The sequence below is a fragment of the Macaca nemestrina genome, chromosome 1, assembly GCF_043159975.1.
Source record: "Macaca nemestrina isolate mMacNem1 chromosome 1, mMacNem.hap1, whole genome shotgun sequence".
In the NCBI taxonomy this organism is placed as follows: Eukaryota; Metazoa; Chordata; class Mammalia; order Primates; family Cercopithecidae; genus Macaca; species Macaca nemestrina.
In genome coordinates, this window is record NC_092125.1 from 148,306,343 (window position 1) to 148,322,251 (window position 15,909).

At 40.4% G+C, this 15,909-nt stretch overlaps 1 protein-coding gene across 2 annotated transcripts; it reads left to right on the forward strand.

Annotated features, from left to right (window-relative positions):
* Nucleotides 1-4,944: 4,944 nt before the first annotated feature.
* Nucleotides 4,945-12,628, forward strand: C1H1orf52 (chromosome 1 C1orf52 homolog). 2 transcript variants are annotated; one of them, XM_071087980.1, is made up of 3 exons: nt 4,945-5,524; nt 6,157-6,355; nt 10,370-10,431. In XM_071087980.1, the coding sequence occupies exons 1-3, from the start codon at nt 5,249-5,251 to the stop codon at nt 10,390-10,392; spliced, it is 498 nt and encodes a 165-aa protein (XP_070944081.1). In that variant the 5' UTR covers nt 4,945-5,248; the 3' UTR covers nt 10,393-10,431. The 2 variants fall into 2 exon arrangements, with proteins under 2 accessions (XP_070944081.1, XP_011741378.1); XM_011743076.3 differs by lacking the exon at nt 10,370-10,431 and adding an exon at nt 11,902-12,628 and having other exon boundaries at nt 5,194-5,524.
* Nucleotides 12,629-15,909: the final 3,281 nt, after the last annotated feature.

Below are 15,909 nucleotides of genomic sequence, written 5' to 3' on the forward strand. Positions count from 1 at the left end.
TTTTGTATTTTTAGTGGAGACAGGGTTTCACCATGTTGGCCAGGCTGGTCTTGAACTCCTGACCTCAGGTGATCCACCCGCCTCAGCCTCCCAAACTGCTAGGATTACAGTTGTGTGCCACCACGCCCAGCCTGATGAGTGAATCTTGATACTATTGTTAACCCAAAGTCCATTGTTCATATTAGGGTTCACTCTTTGTGTTATACAGTCCTGTGGGTTTTGACAAATGTGTAATATCATGTATCTGCCATTATGCAGAATAATTTCACTGCCTTCAAAAGCTCATGTGCTCTGCATATTCATACCTTCCTCCCTCTCGTCTCACTCCCAACCCTGGCAACCACTGATCTTTTTATTGTCTCTGTAGTTTCATCTTTCCCAGAATGTTATACAGTTGGAATCAAAGTATGTAGCTTTTTTCAGACTGGCTTCTTTGTCTTATCAGTGTGCATCAGAATTCTTCCAGGTCTTTTCATGATGAGTTCACTTTGTTTGTTTACTTTTAAAAACTTGCCAAGTTCACTGGTGAGAGGGGGAGAAAGAGTAGAGCAAGGACTGTGACTGCCTGTGACTGAACAATCAATTGAGATAATTCACTACTTTCAGGGGAGGGAGAGTTCACTTTTGAAGAGGTGATTTGTCTTTAGTCAGCATATCACTCATTGTGTGCAATGTCAAACACTGGTAAAATACGGGCAGGCCAAGATAATGGCAGTTTTTTGTTTATTTGTTTTCATAGATAGTTTTTTATTTTAAATCCAATTTATCACATTTTTTTCTCATGGCTAGTGATTTTTGTTTCTTGTTTAAGAAATTTTTGCCATCTCAACATCCTGATAATATTCTACGCTTTCTTTTGGAAGTTGTTTTAGTTCCTCATTTAGCGCTATAATCCATTTCAAAGTAATTTTTGTGTATGGTATGAGGTAGAAGTCAAGTCTTAACAGCTACCATCTTTTTACCTAAGCAATGTAAAAAAGAGGTGGAAGTTTCACACTCTAGTATTATATTGTATCACTGGATAAATATATCCACTGTTGACTTTGGAGAAAAAGCAAACCAAGAAGCAAACTCATCTACAGTTTTTAAATGTAATCTTATGAGGGCTTTCTGAAAGGAGAACTGAATTTAAGGACAGATAATATGCAAAAAGCTTGAGTGCTGCGGCTAAAATCTTCATACTGAATTTACCATACTATTTAATTACCAGAAATAGTTCTTTATTGCAATGGCTCCCAAATTTTGTTGTCCATTTTAGAATCAACTGAGGAGCACTTAAAGATCCCAATCTCCAGCCATACCCAATAAATCACAATGTTTGGTTGTGGAAGCCAGGCATCAGATTTCCGGGTGATTTTCAGCAGGCAACAAAGTTTGGAATCCACAGCCTTACTAGATGCCAAATAATGAGTTTAGTGTTTCCACATGTGTGATCTTGTTTCTTGTTTTTTAATCCTAATAACAACCTGCAAGGAAGGTTTTATTGTCTTTTTTTTTTTTTTTTTACAGATGAGATACTCAAGATAAAGTCAATGATTTAAAATCACACAGCTCTTTAGGATTAAAATCCAGGGCTGTTTGACTCTTAAGCCTGTGTTCTTACACAACACATGTGGGAGAGTCCAAAAATAAAGAAAATGAAGATAATTCTAGTTACCATGGAGACAAAATAAGGCATGAGGTAAAAAGTAACTTGGAAGATACTTGATAATAATATTGTAGAAGGCTTCTCAGAGCAGGTGAGGCTTTGAGCAGAGACCTAACTCATAAAAAGGAGCCAGCCATGGGAAGTTCTAAAGGGAAGAGTTCCAGGCAGAAGTAACATTGAGGTCAGAAGCCCTGAGGTAGGAATGAATTAGTGAGATAATCTGGAAACATTAACATCTTATTAGCAATGAGCTCACCTAGCACCCAGACCTTGGCTTCTAAATACCATTCTCCATTAAAAGGAATCAAAGTTCCTTGGAAATGGCTAATTTCAATGCAAAGTATAAGATGAGCCTGAAACATCTTGTTTCAGGAAGCAGACCAAGTGATCAAAGAATCTTGGGGAGGACATGTCCAAAGAATGCAGAAGCCTGCTTGAAGGGGCTCCCACTGGCCAAATCAGAGAGAATTTCAACATCAAAATAAATAATAATGGATTATAACTCATTTGATAAGAAACCATTAGTTAATGCTAATATAAATAAATGAACAGACTGGGCATAGTGGCTCATGCATGTAATCCCAACGCTTTGGGAGGCTGAGGTGGGCAGATCACTTGAGCCCAGGAGTTCGAGACCAGCTTGGCCAACATGGGGAAACCCTGTCTCTACTAAAAATACAAAAATTAGCCAGGCGTGGTGGCAGGTGCCTTAATCTCAGCTACTCAAGAGGCTGAGGCACAAGAATCATTTGAACCTGGGAGGTGGAGGTTGCAGTGAGCTGAGATTGTGATACTGCACTCCAGCTGAGTGATGGAGTGATACTCTGTCTCAAGCAAAATGAATAAATAGACAAATAATTTGGAGGAGAATGTGATGTTGACAAAGTCTCTAAATACCTCACTACAAAAATACAAAGGAGGAAAAAAGTAACTACAGTGGAGAAGCCTGGGAGATACAACCTTAAACAAATCAAAGGTAAAGTCATCAGTGCCAGGACAAACTGAAATCATGTGCCTTCTGGTAGAAGGCAGTGAGAAGACCATAATACCACTTTCATAATATTCTTGCCAAAGATTCATAACCTGACTCAAATCATTAGGAAACATGAGACAAGAGGAATTGTTGGCAGCTATCTTTGTAGATATTCTGCTACAAAAATGCTAAGTTTAAGGAGCTTATGAGACATTGAAGTAGGAAACTGCATATAGGAGTTTGGTGTTCAGGAAGACTTTTGGACCAGTTATGTAAATGTGGGAGTTATTAGCATAAACTAGTATTTAAAACCTTGGAACTTGGTGAGTTTGCCTTGAAATGGAGGGTAGACAAAAAAGAGGAAGGCTCAGAAGTGAGCCTGAGATGCTTCTGCATCTAGAGGTGATACAGAGAAGACAACAGAGAAAACTGAAAAGGGCCCTGTGAAATAGGAAGAGAACTAAAGTGTATGATCTAGTGAAAGGCAAGAGAAAAGCATTTCAAGAAGGCAAGTATCTTGTTGAAAGGTCAAGTAAGAAGTGGTCTTTGGACCAAGTCTCACAGAGACCACCGATGGTTTGATAACAAGGACTCATGTTGCTCAAACTGAGTACCTCAGTCTCCGAGGCATTCAACAGTGAGTCCGTTTTAAAAGTCACTCAGAGTGTCAGTTTTACTCAGTAATAAGTAATTCTAAATATTTTTGTCTATTAAAAGAAAGCTTTATTAAACACAACCATGCAAAATTTCCATACATTTTCAAGATCTTGTATTAAAAAAAAATACATATGCCCATGGGACTTTGGGCCACAAGTATCAGCTCAGTTTCTGGAGGAACTGGAGACCCAGGTCACTCTTGGGCAATTAACTGTGTCTATATGGCCAAGCCCCAATAAAAACTCTGGACAACAAAGCTCCGGTGAGTTTCTCTGGATGGCAGTATTCCATGCATACCATCACGTGTCTCTGCCAGGAGAAGTGCATACTGTTCACAATTCCACTAGGAGAGGACAACTGGAAGCTTTGAATGTGGAACTCTGCACTATATGCCTCTTCCCTTGGCTGTTTGGTTCCCCCCCCCCCCGCCCCGTGTTCTTTTGCTGTAATAAACTGTAACCATGAGTATAATGGCTTGCAGTGAGTTCTGTGAGTCCTTCTAGTAAATTACCAAACCTGAGGGTAGTCTGAAGTTTGCAAAACCTGAAATTGGTGTCAGGAGTGAGGATGGTTTTGGGGACTCCCAAACTTTGCACTTTGAGACCATCATTTTCCTCTGCCAACATAGGAACCTGGATGAGAAAACTTGAGAAACACTTATCTAGAACCACACCATCATAAATTATTATAATCAAAAAATATTTATTAACCACCTGCTCTGTGACAAGCACTGCGCTGCGTACTAGGAATCTAAAAATGAGCAAAGCACGGTCCAGCTTCTCCCCTCAAGGAGCTCGTAGACATTGTACCACAGGAAAGAGGGAGTGAACAAGATAGTTATATAACTCTGCCCTGGAGCCTACTTCCAGGGAGGAATGGCAAGTTATGTGTACGTGTGAGTATCTAAACGGGCAGGCATCCTTAAGTGAAATCTAAATTTTTACACTGATAACTTCATTTGGGTATCATTCCTATTTAGTTCACCAGAAGGAGTCAAAGAGTTCTAGTTTCCCTGAATACTAGTCATATGGTTACACGATTTACCAAAAGAAGGAACAAAAATGCAGAGAAAAATTATATGAAAAGACAGGTTACGGTTCCAGTAAGTGGTTGTTTGAGGCCCCAGAAAGATACCATATGGAAAATTTAAGATCCACATGGTGGTCGGGTCTAGAATTTGGGTGGAAAGATTGGGGTTGAACACTCAGATTTGGGAATCATAGCATAGTTAATGCGGTGGAAAGGGATGGGCTGAGTTGCAACTTTGTAACGCCCTTTAAAATGTTAGAAGCATCACCGAAAGATAGTACAATATGTTGGGAAACACCAACATTTAAGGGCCATATGGAGCAAAGCAGGCGGAGAAGAGGCTGACAATGAGAAGCCAGAGAGTTTGGATGACCCAAGTGGTGGGCTATGATCCAAGAGTTTTATCAAAGCTGTTCAGAGCTCACTTGAATGAGGTCAAGCAGGAAAGGATTTAGTTCTTGGCTTGGGGAAGTCCACCACCCCTAGAGGTCTTCCATGACAACCTAAGGAATCACACTGAGAGTAATTTTTATTTGGAAGACGAGATGCAGTGGATCAGGAAAAAATCCTACCCTCTCTGGGCAAGGGCTAAAGTGGAGTGACAGCGAAAAGACAAAATTCTTAGCTTTTCTATGCCTTTAGTAAATGCTATCGAATGCGGGAAGTTTGGCTGGGATCCCTGGCTCATGAGCATACTTCGTCTCTTCTCAGAGCTCTTCAGAAATGAGCAAAAGCAGCCCCGCCCCTGCTTGGCAACGTGCCGGGCCCGCCTCCAGCCTCAGCCCCTTCGCTAGGAAACAGGAGCGAGGCGCAGCCGCCAGGGGGCGCAGAGAGCAGGCTTATTTGTAAGACTTGGGGCGGGGCCACGCGCTGGGCGGGCCCTGGCTTGACTTCCGGTTTCCGGCTTCCGGCGGAGTGCTGGGTCGTCGCTGGCAGCCGTCATGGCAGCGGAGGAGAAGGACCCTCTGAGTTATTTCGCGGCATACGGGAGCAGCAGCTCAGACTCCTCGGACGAGGAGGATAACATCGAGCCGGAGGAGACGAGTCGCAGAACCCCGGATCTGGCGAAGTCGGCGGGCGGCTGTAGGAACAAGGCGGAGAAGCGGCTCCCGGGACCCGACGAGCTGTTTAGGAGCGTGACTCGCCCGGCCTTTCTCTACAATCCGCTCAACAAGCAGATAGACTGGGAGAGGCACGTCGTCAAGGCGCCTGAGGAGGTGAGGTCCCCGACCCCGTTTCCCGGTCTCGGCCCCGGCCTGCGCCCCCTTCCTCCTGAGCCCTCTGCTGGGGACCTGCTGTCCGTTCCCCCACACGCAGTCACCCCCGCGGGATGCCGCACCACCCCCTTCCACCTCAAGCCCTGGGAAACCTGGCCCCCTCCCCCAGCCTGGTGGGTGTCAGACCGGACCCGCAGCCCCGCCCCCTTGTGAGGAGACCCAAACCTCCGCGCTCGGTGCCCCGACCCCGCGCGGCGAGGACTAACGGTGGTGACTCCCCCGCCCCCCCGCTGCAGCTTCTCCCTGAGACCCCTTCCCTTTGACGCCGAAGTGCCTGCGGTGCTGCCTCCAAGACAGTGTCTGCTGCAGCCTCCTGAAGGGGTCAGCCTTGGCGTAGTATCTCTGAGACTGGATTCTTCTTTGGTAACTAAAAGTTATTAGCTTTATTCATATAGGGAACCCTTTGGCTTTTCACTTAACAGTATTGTGATTTTGATGGAAAAATGTGTCTTTCAACCTTAAAGAAAAAAAAAAGCCTGAACGATAAGCGAACGGCAGGGAGTTGCATGTGCCCACGTCCATCATAGGAACCTCGGTTCGTCACAGTGCTTCTTAATGTGCTTGCTTAACAGCCTCCAAAGGAATTCAAAATATGGAAGTCAAATTATGTACCACCTCCTGAGACCTACACCACTGAGAAGAAGCCTCCTCCTCCAGAGCTTGACATGGCAATAAAATGGTCTAACATATATGAGGACAATGGTGATGATGCCCCACAGAATGCTAAGAAAGCTAGGCTTCTACCGGAAGGGGAGGAGACGTTGGAATCAGGTAAGGAAAGTCAGAATCCCGTGGTAATCTATTTTGATCCCCGTGATGGGCTTTAAAAAATGAGATATTTAATGAATGAAAATTAAATCTAGCAAATTAGCAAACTAATTTGATGGTCTTTGGATACTTCTTGCTCTTTTTTTGAGAAAGATCATATATATTTGGCTTTAACATGAAGTCTCTGATAGCTAATAGTTGCTGTGTTATTAATGAAAGATCATAATGTTCAGGCTTTAAAGTGAAATATCTGGTATCTCATCCAGTAGTCTGTGTTTTATGAGGCCTTATTATTAGAACACAAATCAATTCATGGTTTCTTGTGACTGGCTGCAAAGTGCCGAAGGCTTAATTTTCTTTCTTTTTTTTTTTTTTTTTTTTTGCGTCAGCGTTTCGCTCTTGTTGCCCAGGCTGGAGTGCAGTGTCGCGATCTCGGCTCACTGCACTCTCCACCTCCCAAGTTCAAGTGATTCTTCTGCCTCAGCCTCCAAGCAGCTAGGATTACAGGCGCCTGCCACCATTCCTGGCTTTTTTTTTTTTTTTTTTTTTTTCTGGGTGGGGGGGTTAGAGATGGGGTTTTACCATGTTGGTCAGGCTGGTCTTGAATTCCTGACTTCATGTGATCCATCTGCCTCGGCCTCCTAAAGTGTTGGGATTACAGGCGTGAGCCACCGCACCCGGCCGAAAGCTTCATTTTCTATTAAAGCAGTTGTGCTTCAGAGCTAAAATTATTATGACAAAATGAATTTAACTGAGCATTACTACATAGTAATAGGAAGATAATGACTTAGTTGTTTTACTTTAGTTCGTAACAGCATAATTTTATCTCTTACTTGGACTATCACAGTAATCTTTGCCTACACACTCTTATCCAATCTGTTCCATCCTTCACACTGCAGCTAGTGTTGAGTTTCTAAAAGTCATATCTGATTATATAACTTGCCTCCTTAAAACCCTTCAATGGGATAGAGTCAAGGCCTTCTATTGATAGGCCCTTTCTCCCTGTCCACAGTCATTTTTAATGGCCCCTTTCTAGCGCTGGAAGATCTTGAAATCCAGAACTGAATTTTATGGTTCCCTGCCTTTCAGTATATATTGCACCTTATTCTGGAGTGTTCTTTCTTATCTCTGGCTAGTAAACTCATTCATCTTTCAAAATCCAACTCAAAAGAAGAAATCTCAGGTATCACCTCTAATAATTATTTGCTCCTCTGTACCTTGTTTATGCTAATGCTGTTGATTGCCCTCATCACTTGTATGTGGTTTTTTAAAAGTCTGTCTGCTTTATGATGAGTTCCTCAAACAGCAGGATTTGAAGTGTTTATGTTTGTATCAAGTACATTGTAAGTATTCAGTAGATAATTGTTGAATCGAACTAATGTTTTGGACCATTATTTTTAAGAAAGAGTATGCCATTTTTGTTAAACAGATTTCTGATCTTCTAACAATACAGGGGCTACTTAGCCCCTTTTTACAGTCATGCAGGGAGTGATGTTTTAAGAGAAAGGAGAACTGACTAGCGGGAGTTCTTTCTTTAATTTTGATTCTACCTAACTTTTCCATTACTCTTGCTGACTTTCAATATGTATTAGAAGTCAACAATGAAGGAGCCTCTTCAGTAAGTGGCATCTTTTTGCAGACCTAAAATGATGTGAACATTTATAATACCTCACATTGTACAATCTTTTTCTTTTTCTTTTTTTTTTTTTTTTTTTTGAGAGGAGTCTCGCTTGGTCGCCCAGGCTGGAGTGCAGTGGCACTCCATCTTGGCTCACTGCAAGCTCCGCCTTCTGGGTTCACACCGTTCTCCCACCTCAGCCTCCCAAGTTGCTAGGACTATAGGCGCCCACCACCACGCCTGGCTAATTTTTTTGTATGTTTAGTGGAGACGGGGTTTCACCATGTTAGCCAGGGTGGTCTCCATCTCCTGACCTCATGATCTGTCCGCCTTGGCCTATCAAAGTGCTGGGATTACAGATGTGAGCCACCGTGCCCAGCCAATCTTTTTCATAATTAGTAAAAATATATTTGCTTAAGTAATCTGTAATTATTACAACACCTTGTGAAATAAGAGAAATGTGGAAATGATAGCTTACATCACTTGTCCAAGGTCACAAAACTAGAAAATGCCAAGTTCTAAAATACACACTTTCTCACAGTTTTCTTATTACTCCCAGCAACCTGATACAGAAGTGCTACATGACTCATTATTACTATTTTACAGATGATAGAACAATCTCAAATTAGAGAATTTTCCCAAATTCATTCACACAGCTAAAAAAGAGGCAGAGTAGTAGGCATTCAAATCCAGACCTTTAAATATAAATTATGCCTTATTAAACTGGTATTTGGTCTCCTGATGAATAGCTATTTCTCAACAGTGTTTGAGATACAGATATTCTTCTGTAGGGAGAATGGCAGTAAAGATACTAGGGTTGATACTCAAACTAGATTTCCATAGGCTGGTGCTCTCACATTTTTGTCATTATGTGGAAAAAACCAGGATTATACACCAGGGCAAGCAAGCAAGAATTATCTTTCTTCCAGCTTAGCTTTTAAGTTAGAAGGAGTTCCAAATATATGATAAGTAACACTGCTATTTACATAGATAATTTCTGTCTTTTTGATCACATGATGGTCCTTTGTCAGAAAACAAATACAGGCAACATCAAATGACAAAAAGACCCACTTTTAGAAGTGATTTTTGCCATTTCAGATTCCTATATCATAAACCCACTGTAAAATCAATTTATGTCATAATTTTTTAGCCTTTTTTTTTCATTCATAAAATATGTATCAGAAACTCTACACTCTAATCCAAATTTTAGATTATCAAGTTACTTTTTTATTTTGCTTCCCCATTCTGCCCTTTGGCCTTTTATTGCTGGTTAACATCTGTCTTCCAGTTACGTTAGAGGAAGAGCTGGGAAAGGTTCAGAACTCATCACTGAGTCTTGCTGCTTATCAGCACTTCTGGTTTTAGTGGTTGTAAAACGTAAGTAAGCAAAGCTTAGTTATTAGTTGTAGCTTTGTTGACATGTATAATTAATTGTAAAAGCATAATTAATAGTGATTTTTAGTTTACGTTTTTAGAATTTAGAAAGTTTGTTTATTGATAAGTTAAACTTACTTAACTTGAGTGATTTGAGTTCCATAATAAAAAAAACTGTTTCCTCACCAGTACATCTATACTATATGAGACGGAGTAAAAAAGCTCAGTAAAGTTGATAAATGAACATTGCTCAGATTTTTTCCCCCTACTCTAGTTTATAAAGCAATGCCTTGTCATGACACTAGATGGCATAGCACTTCTGCTCAAATCACTGATAGCCAGTTATTTTTCAACTTCAGTAGTTTGTGGTTTTGTTATTCAGTTAATTTATTTGTAATAAGTGGCAAATTAAAAGCAAAAATATCTCAGTATCTTCTAAATGTATGTTAATGCATAGTGAATATTGTAAACTTAATACTTTCCATTTCTATATTATCACTACTGAAAATCTCAAAGGACGAGCTTAGTGATAATTCACTCCAGTTAAAAAGCAAAAGGTGCTGGGTGCGGTGGCTCACGCCTGTAATCCAGCACTTTGGGAGGCCAGGGCGGGTGGATCACGAGGTCAGGAGATCGAGACCATCCTGGCTAACACGGTGAAACCCCGTCTCTACTACAAATACAAAAAATTAACTGGGCGTGATGGCAGGTACCTGTAGTCCCAGCTACTTGAGAGGCTGAGGCAGGAGAATGGCGTGAAGCTGGGAGGCGGAGCTTGCAGTGAGCCGAGATTGCGCCACTGTCCTCCAGCCTGGGCAACAGAGCGAGACTGCGTCTCAAAAAAAAAAAAGTAAAAGGTTTGGCTTGTTTTAGTGGTATACTATGTTACTTGGTTTGTAGAGCCAGTGCTTTTGTGTGAACATGATAAACTACTGATTAAAACTTTGATTTGTAAATTCCTGGGGTGCGTTGTTGATCTGAATTGTATTTTATTATTTTATTACACTGCCTACGTAAATCCATAGTGCTCTGTGAAGCATATGAATAACATCACCATGCTGTGCTTGAAGAAGAGTGAAGATGAATGGTACTGATTGTTATCTGTGTCAATAAATGAGATATTCTGATTATGGTACAGTTAGCAGAAGGGAATTAAAGGCTTAAGACTTTAAGTATATTTCCTTCAAGGAATGTGTGATTTGATGTCAGTAGTTCCCCACATTTTTTAATATGAAGGCCCCTTTCAATATCAAAATATTTTATAAATCTCCACTTGAGGACCTGTTGAACTTTTTGAGTATCTGTTGATCAAGAAAATAAAGTCAAAAGCAACAATTAATTAGTAATGTGCTCAAAATAAATTTGTATTTTATAAATCATGACATCTTTTCCATGTTACTCTGTCTATTTGGAGTTCTTAATACCACACATTTGTTTAGGGAGATGGAATTAGCAACTAGTCTGTGCTACCCTGTATTTTTTTTTAACCATGTAGTTGGATATTTTAAAACATTGGATTAAAAAAAATTTTTTATTCTATTTTAATTTTTTAAATACTAGTTTTAAATATTCGTTTTAAAATACTAATAAGATTTTGGAAAGGTGTAAAGGACATTGTTTTAATGTAAGGCTCTTCTCTAACCTCCCTCCCCTCTCCAAATTCTCCATAATATGAAGTAGGAAGATACATATTTTTCTGTTGCTGTTAGAATGTTCTGGCTGTCCTAGGAATGGGAGGGGGAGGGGGGCGGAAATTAGAACTTAGTACGTGATAAAATTCCAAATAGAGATTTGGAGAAACCTGTTTGTGAGTGCTTTTTAACCTCAAAATAAGGATTTGGGGTGGGTGGAGAAGGTGATGGGGAAAAAAGTTGTTTTTGGAGGAGAGAAAGCAGATTGAAAGGAGAAGGACAGCTGATAGCCACTTAAATAATGTCATGGTTAGATTGATACCTATTTTTTGTAAAAAGAAAACAATATGTTCCATTATTACAAAGCATTGATTGTATTTGAATATACACAATGTAAATACTATTATGTAGTGGTATCCAAGGGAGAGAATACAGTCATGAGTTCTTAGTTTCTGTTTTTGGTTTGGCCAATAAAGCCCCTTCATCATCCTCCTTTTCTGCTTATCACTAGAGACAGAAACTAAAAACCATGGCTTCAGGCTGCTAAAAGCCTAAAACAAAACAGCACAACAACAACAACAACAAATAAGGCAGGTTGGACAAGCTTGCTGAGTATTTGGGAGCCTTTTTCAAAAGTCTGATTTGGGGGAAGTCAAGTCACTTATTTTAAGCTACCTTAATATAGTGCTAAAGAGTCACTTTGTGAATTTTGTATGGCTGCAATTGAAAAAAAAAAATTGCTCACTTTCATTTGCATTTAAAAATCAGAGCTCTAAAAGTTAATTCTTGTTTTTTATTGGGAAACTCTGAGAGAAACATTAGTTGATGAGGGTAATAATTTTGGTATAAAGCCAGTGAAATTTTAATGCTTAACATGTTGGGTTTTTTTAAATTACTGATCGAAACTCTTCCTTTTCTATTTAAAGATGATGAAAAAGATGAGCATACTTCTAAAAAGCGCAAAGTAGAGCCAGGAGAACCAGCAAAGAAGAAAAAGTAGAAACAAATGACCAGAATTTCTGGACTGCTAAACTTGTTGAAATGTTTCTTTGGACAGATTAAGTTGATATTGTGGGTTATTATGCCACATCTCCATGAAAGTGCATACGTTAATGAACTAATAAGTATTGCCTCAAGAACTTTCCACTGTAGAATTCTTTTTTAATTTAAAACATGTATGTATTTAAAACTCAAATGGTGACTTGTGATTGTGAAATTGATAACACTTGGATGCATTCTTGCTCTCACAGAATTGGTGACATGCTTTTGAGAGTTTTGTCACATGTTGACATGCCAATGTTCTATAAACCTTTTATAAAGGAATATCTTTTTAAAGTAAATATATTGTAATGTACTGTGAACTTGTAGGGTGCTTTTCAACAGTCTTTGTACAGTGTAAATAGATCATGGAAATAAAATTACTTATTCAATATTACTATTACTGCATAACATTAACATTTGAATGTTTGTCTGTGACAAGTACCCTATTTGTTATGTGACATTTTAAGTTGTAATAAGTATTACCATTTAAAGAGTGCCTCCCGTGTTCCAGGTGCTTTGTGCATATGTTTTCTCTGATCCTTAAACCTAGCAAGGTATTATTAGTATTCTCATTTTTTAATAAAGAGTGCTTAAGTAGCTTGTCTAATGTTACACAGCTAGTGAGTGATTCATTTGGAATTTAACTTGGGACACTTGACCTCCAAAATCCTCACATTAAACCACCTGTCCATCAGTCAAAATGTAGTCATCTTTCAAGAATGACATCAGTTATCATCTCTTCCAGGTACCTTTCTGTTGTACCTGGAGATCTGTTAGTGGAGGTCTTTTCCTCTCCTGATTGTATGACTGTACTTGTCATCTGTGCTTTATGGTTATTCATTAATTTCTTTATTAAATTGTAAGTTTACAGGACATTCAGTTAAATTTGAATTTCAGATAATGTTTTAGTGTGTTTAGTATTCAGGACATATACAAAAAATGGGTTTATCTGAAATTCAAATTTCAGTGAACATCTTTTATTTGGTAACCCTACTTCTGCATGTTTTCTCTACCCAGCTTCTTCTATTTTAATGCTTTGAGTATAGTAATAATAAAATGAACAAGAAGTAGTTGGGAAGGTGTAATCTTTTGAGTTCCAAAATGCAGTTATCTGTAGCATTTTGAACAATAAAAAGGTTACACACTGCATCAATCTTTCCATGTATCTTAAGCCCTTAAGAGAGAAGAATTACAGAACACTGCACATTCAGTGTATAAGAACAAGACAGCCAAGCACGGTGGCTTATGCTTGTAATCCCAGCACTTTGGGAGGGCAAGGTGGGAGGATAGCTTGAGGCCAAGAGTTTGAGACCAGCCTGGACAACATGACAAGACCCCATCTCTACAAAAAATGAAAATTTAGAAAAAGAAAAATACATAATCAGTATTTTTTTAAACTGTTTTTCCCCATTGTGGAAGACAAAATTTGAACAATTGTGCAAGATTTGTTTACTTAGGCATGTGTATCAAGTAGATTAAAATTTATAAAAGTCATTAAGAGTGATTGCAGCAGTCATGGTGCTTTGTGGAATGAAGAAGGTCCGTAACAGTATGATGGCTTCCAGTACATGTTGAGTTTAGAAAAACCAATTCTATAGCTGCCCATCCTCCAGGTTTGCAAATACATGAATCGCAAAATTGAAGTAATTGCTAAAGCAAGAGTATGTTTTTTTAAGATTGTAGTCTTCGTAATGAATTTGGAAATTTGTGGTATCATACACTAGGGAGTGGCATCAAGTGATAAAGCAAGACCCTAGTATGACATGACACCAAACCAAGTTATATTTGTGAAGTTGTAATTCCCAGGCTCTGGAGAAATCTAAAATTTGGATGCATGTGTTGGTGGAGAAATATCTCAGAAGTTAACTGAAAACATTGCAAGGTTCTTAAGTTAGCATGAAAGCAAACTTCTTTCTTTCCTGGAAGACGTGCAGAGTATGTTTTATGAGGGGGAAGACAGGACTTAGGAGGGAAGAGGCTAAATATTTTGGAGCAAGTCTGATGCAGCCATTTGTATCTCCTGGTTGGAAAATGGACTTTCATATCACTCTATGTTCATCATCACATTAGAGAATAGATTATTTTCCCCTTTAGAGATGTCCTGGGAGCGTGTTTGCACAAGCGTCCCTGTGGGTACTGAGGTAAAGTTTGGTTGAGCTAGTGGAAACCTAGTGGGGAAAAGTCTTAAAAATCCATATACATAAGAAAAATCGGCCGGGCGCGGTGGCTCACGCCTGTAATCCCAGCACTTTGGGAGGCCGAGGCGGGCGGATCACAAGGTCAGGAGATCGAGACCACGGTGAAACCCCGTCTCTACTAAAAATACAAAAAAAATGAGCCGGGCGCAGTGGCGGGCACCTGTAGTCCCAGCTACTCGGGAGGCTGGGGCAGGAGAATGGCGTGAACCCAGGAGGCGGAGCTTGCAGTGAGCCAGGATCGCGCCACTGCACTCCAGCTTGGGCGACAGAGCAAGACTCCGTCTCAAAAAAAAAAAAAAAAAAAAAAGAAAAATCATCCATCCAAGTATCTTTCATTTTAGAGAATCGAGTCAGTTGCTATTTCTGATTGTTTCCTCCTGTTTAAGGAAGTTAAGCCTGGGCAACATGTTGTGATCCTGATCTGGTTTGGCTGTGTCCCCACCCAAATCTCATCTTGAATTTTAATTCCCACAATTCCCATGTGTCATGGGTGGTGACTGAATTATGGGAGTGGGTCTTTCCTGTGCTGTTCTCATGATAGTGAATAAGTCTTATGAGATCTGATGGTTTTAAAAACCATCAGCGCCGGGAGTGACCCTGCACAAGCTCTCTTTGCCTGCTGCCCTTCACGTAAGATGTGTCTTGCACCTCCTTGCCTTCTGCCATGATTGTGAGACTTCCCCAGCCACATGGAACCGTAAGTCCAATTAAACCTGTTTCTTTTGCAAAGTGCCCAGTCTCTGGTATGTCTTTATCAGCAGCATGAAAATGGACTAATACAGTTAATTGGTACCGGTAGAGTGGGGTGCTGCTGAAAAGATACCTAAAAATGTGGAAGTGACTTTAGAATTGAGTAACAGGCAGAGGTTGGAACGTTTGGAGGGCTCAGAAGAAGACAGGAAAATGTGGGACAGTTTGGAACTCCCTAGAGAATTGTTGAATGGCTTTGACCAAAATGCTGATAATGATATGGACAATGAAATCCAGGCTGAGGTGGTCTCAGATGGAGATGAGGAACTTGTTGAGAACTAGAGCAAAGATGACTCTTGTTATGTTTTAGCAAAGAGACTAGTGGCATTTTGCCCCTGCCCTAGAGATTTGTGGAACTTTGAACTTGAGAGAGATAATTTAGGGTATTTGGTGGAGGAAATTTTTAAGCAGCAAAGCATTGAAGAAGTAATTTGCATGCAGTTAAAGGCATTCAGTTTTATAAGGGAAGCAGAGCATGAAAGTTCAGAAAATTTGCAGCCTGACAATGTGATAGAAAAGAAAATCCCATTTTCTGAGAAGAAATTTAACCTGGCTGCAGAAATTTGCTTAAGTAATGAAAAGTCAAATGTTAATCCCCAAGACAATGGGGAAAATGTCTCCAGGACAGGTTAGAGGTCTTCACAGCAGCCCCTCCCATTACAGGCCCAGAGGTCTAGGAGGAAAAAGTGGTTTTGTGGGCTGGACCCAGGATTCCTGTGCTGTGTGCAGCCTAGGGACTTGGTGCCCTGTGTCCCAGCCACTCCAGCCATGGCTGAAAGGGGCCAACGTAGCACCCAGGCCATGGCTTCAGAGCGTGCAAGCCCCAAGCCTTGGCAGCTTCCACATGGTGTTGAGCCTGCAGGTACACAGAAGTCAAGAATTGGGCTTTGGGAACCTTGCCTAGATTTCAAAAGATGTATAGAAACAACTGGATTCCCAGGCAGA

Bases quoted from the DNA above. Each gene is read 5' to 3' on its own strand.
- C1H1orf52 (XM_011743076.3), top strand. From the start codon at position 5,249: ATGGCAGCGGAGGAGAAGGACCCTCTGAGTTATTTCGCGGCATACGGG. The intron at 5,525-6,156 runs GTGAGGTCCCCG...CTTGCTTAACAG, and splicing joins TCGTCAAGGCGCCTGAGGAG to CCTCCAAAGGAATTCAAAAT. The intron at 6,356-11,901 runs GTAAGGAAAGTC...TTCTATTTAAAG, and splicing joins GGAGGAGACGTTGGAATCAG to ATGATGAAAAAGATGAGCAT.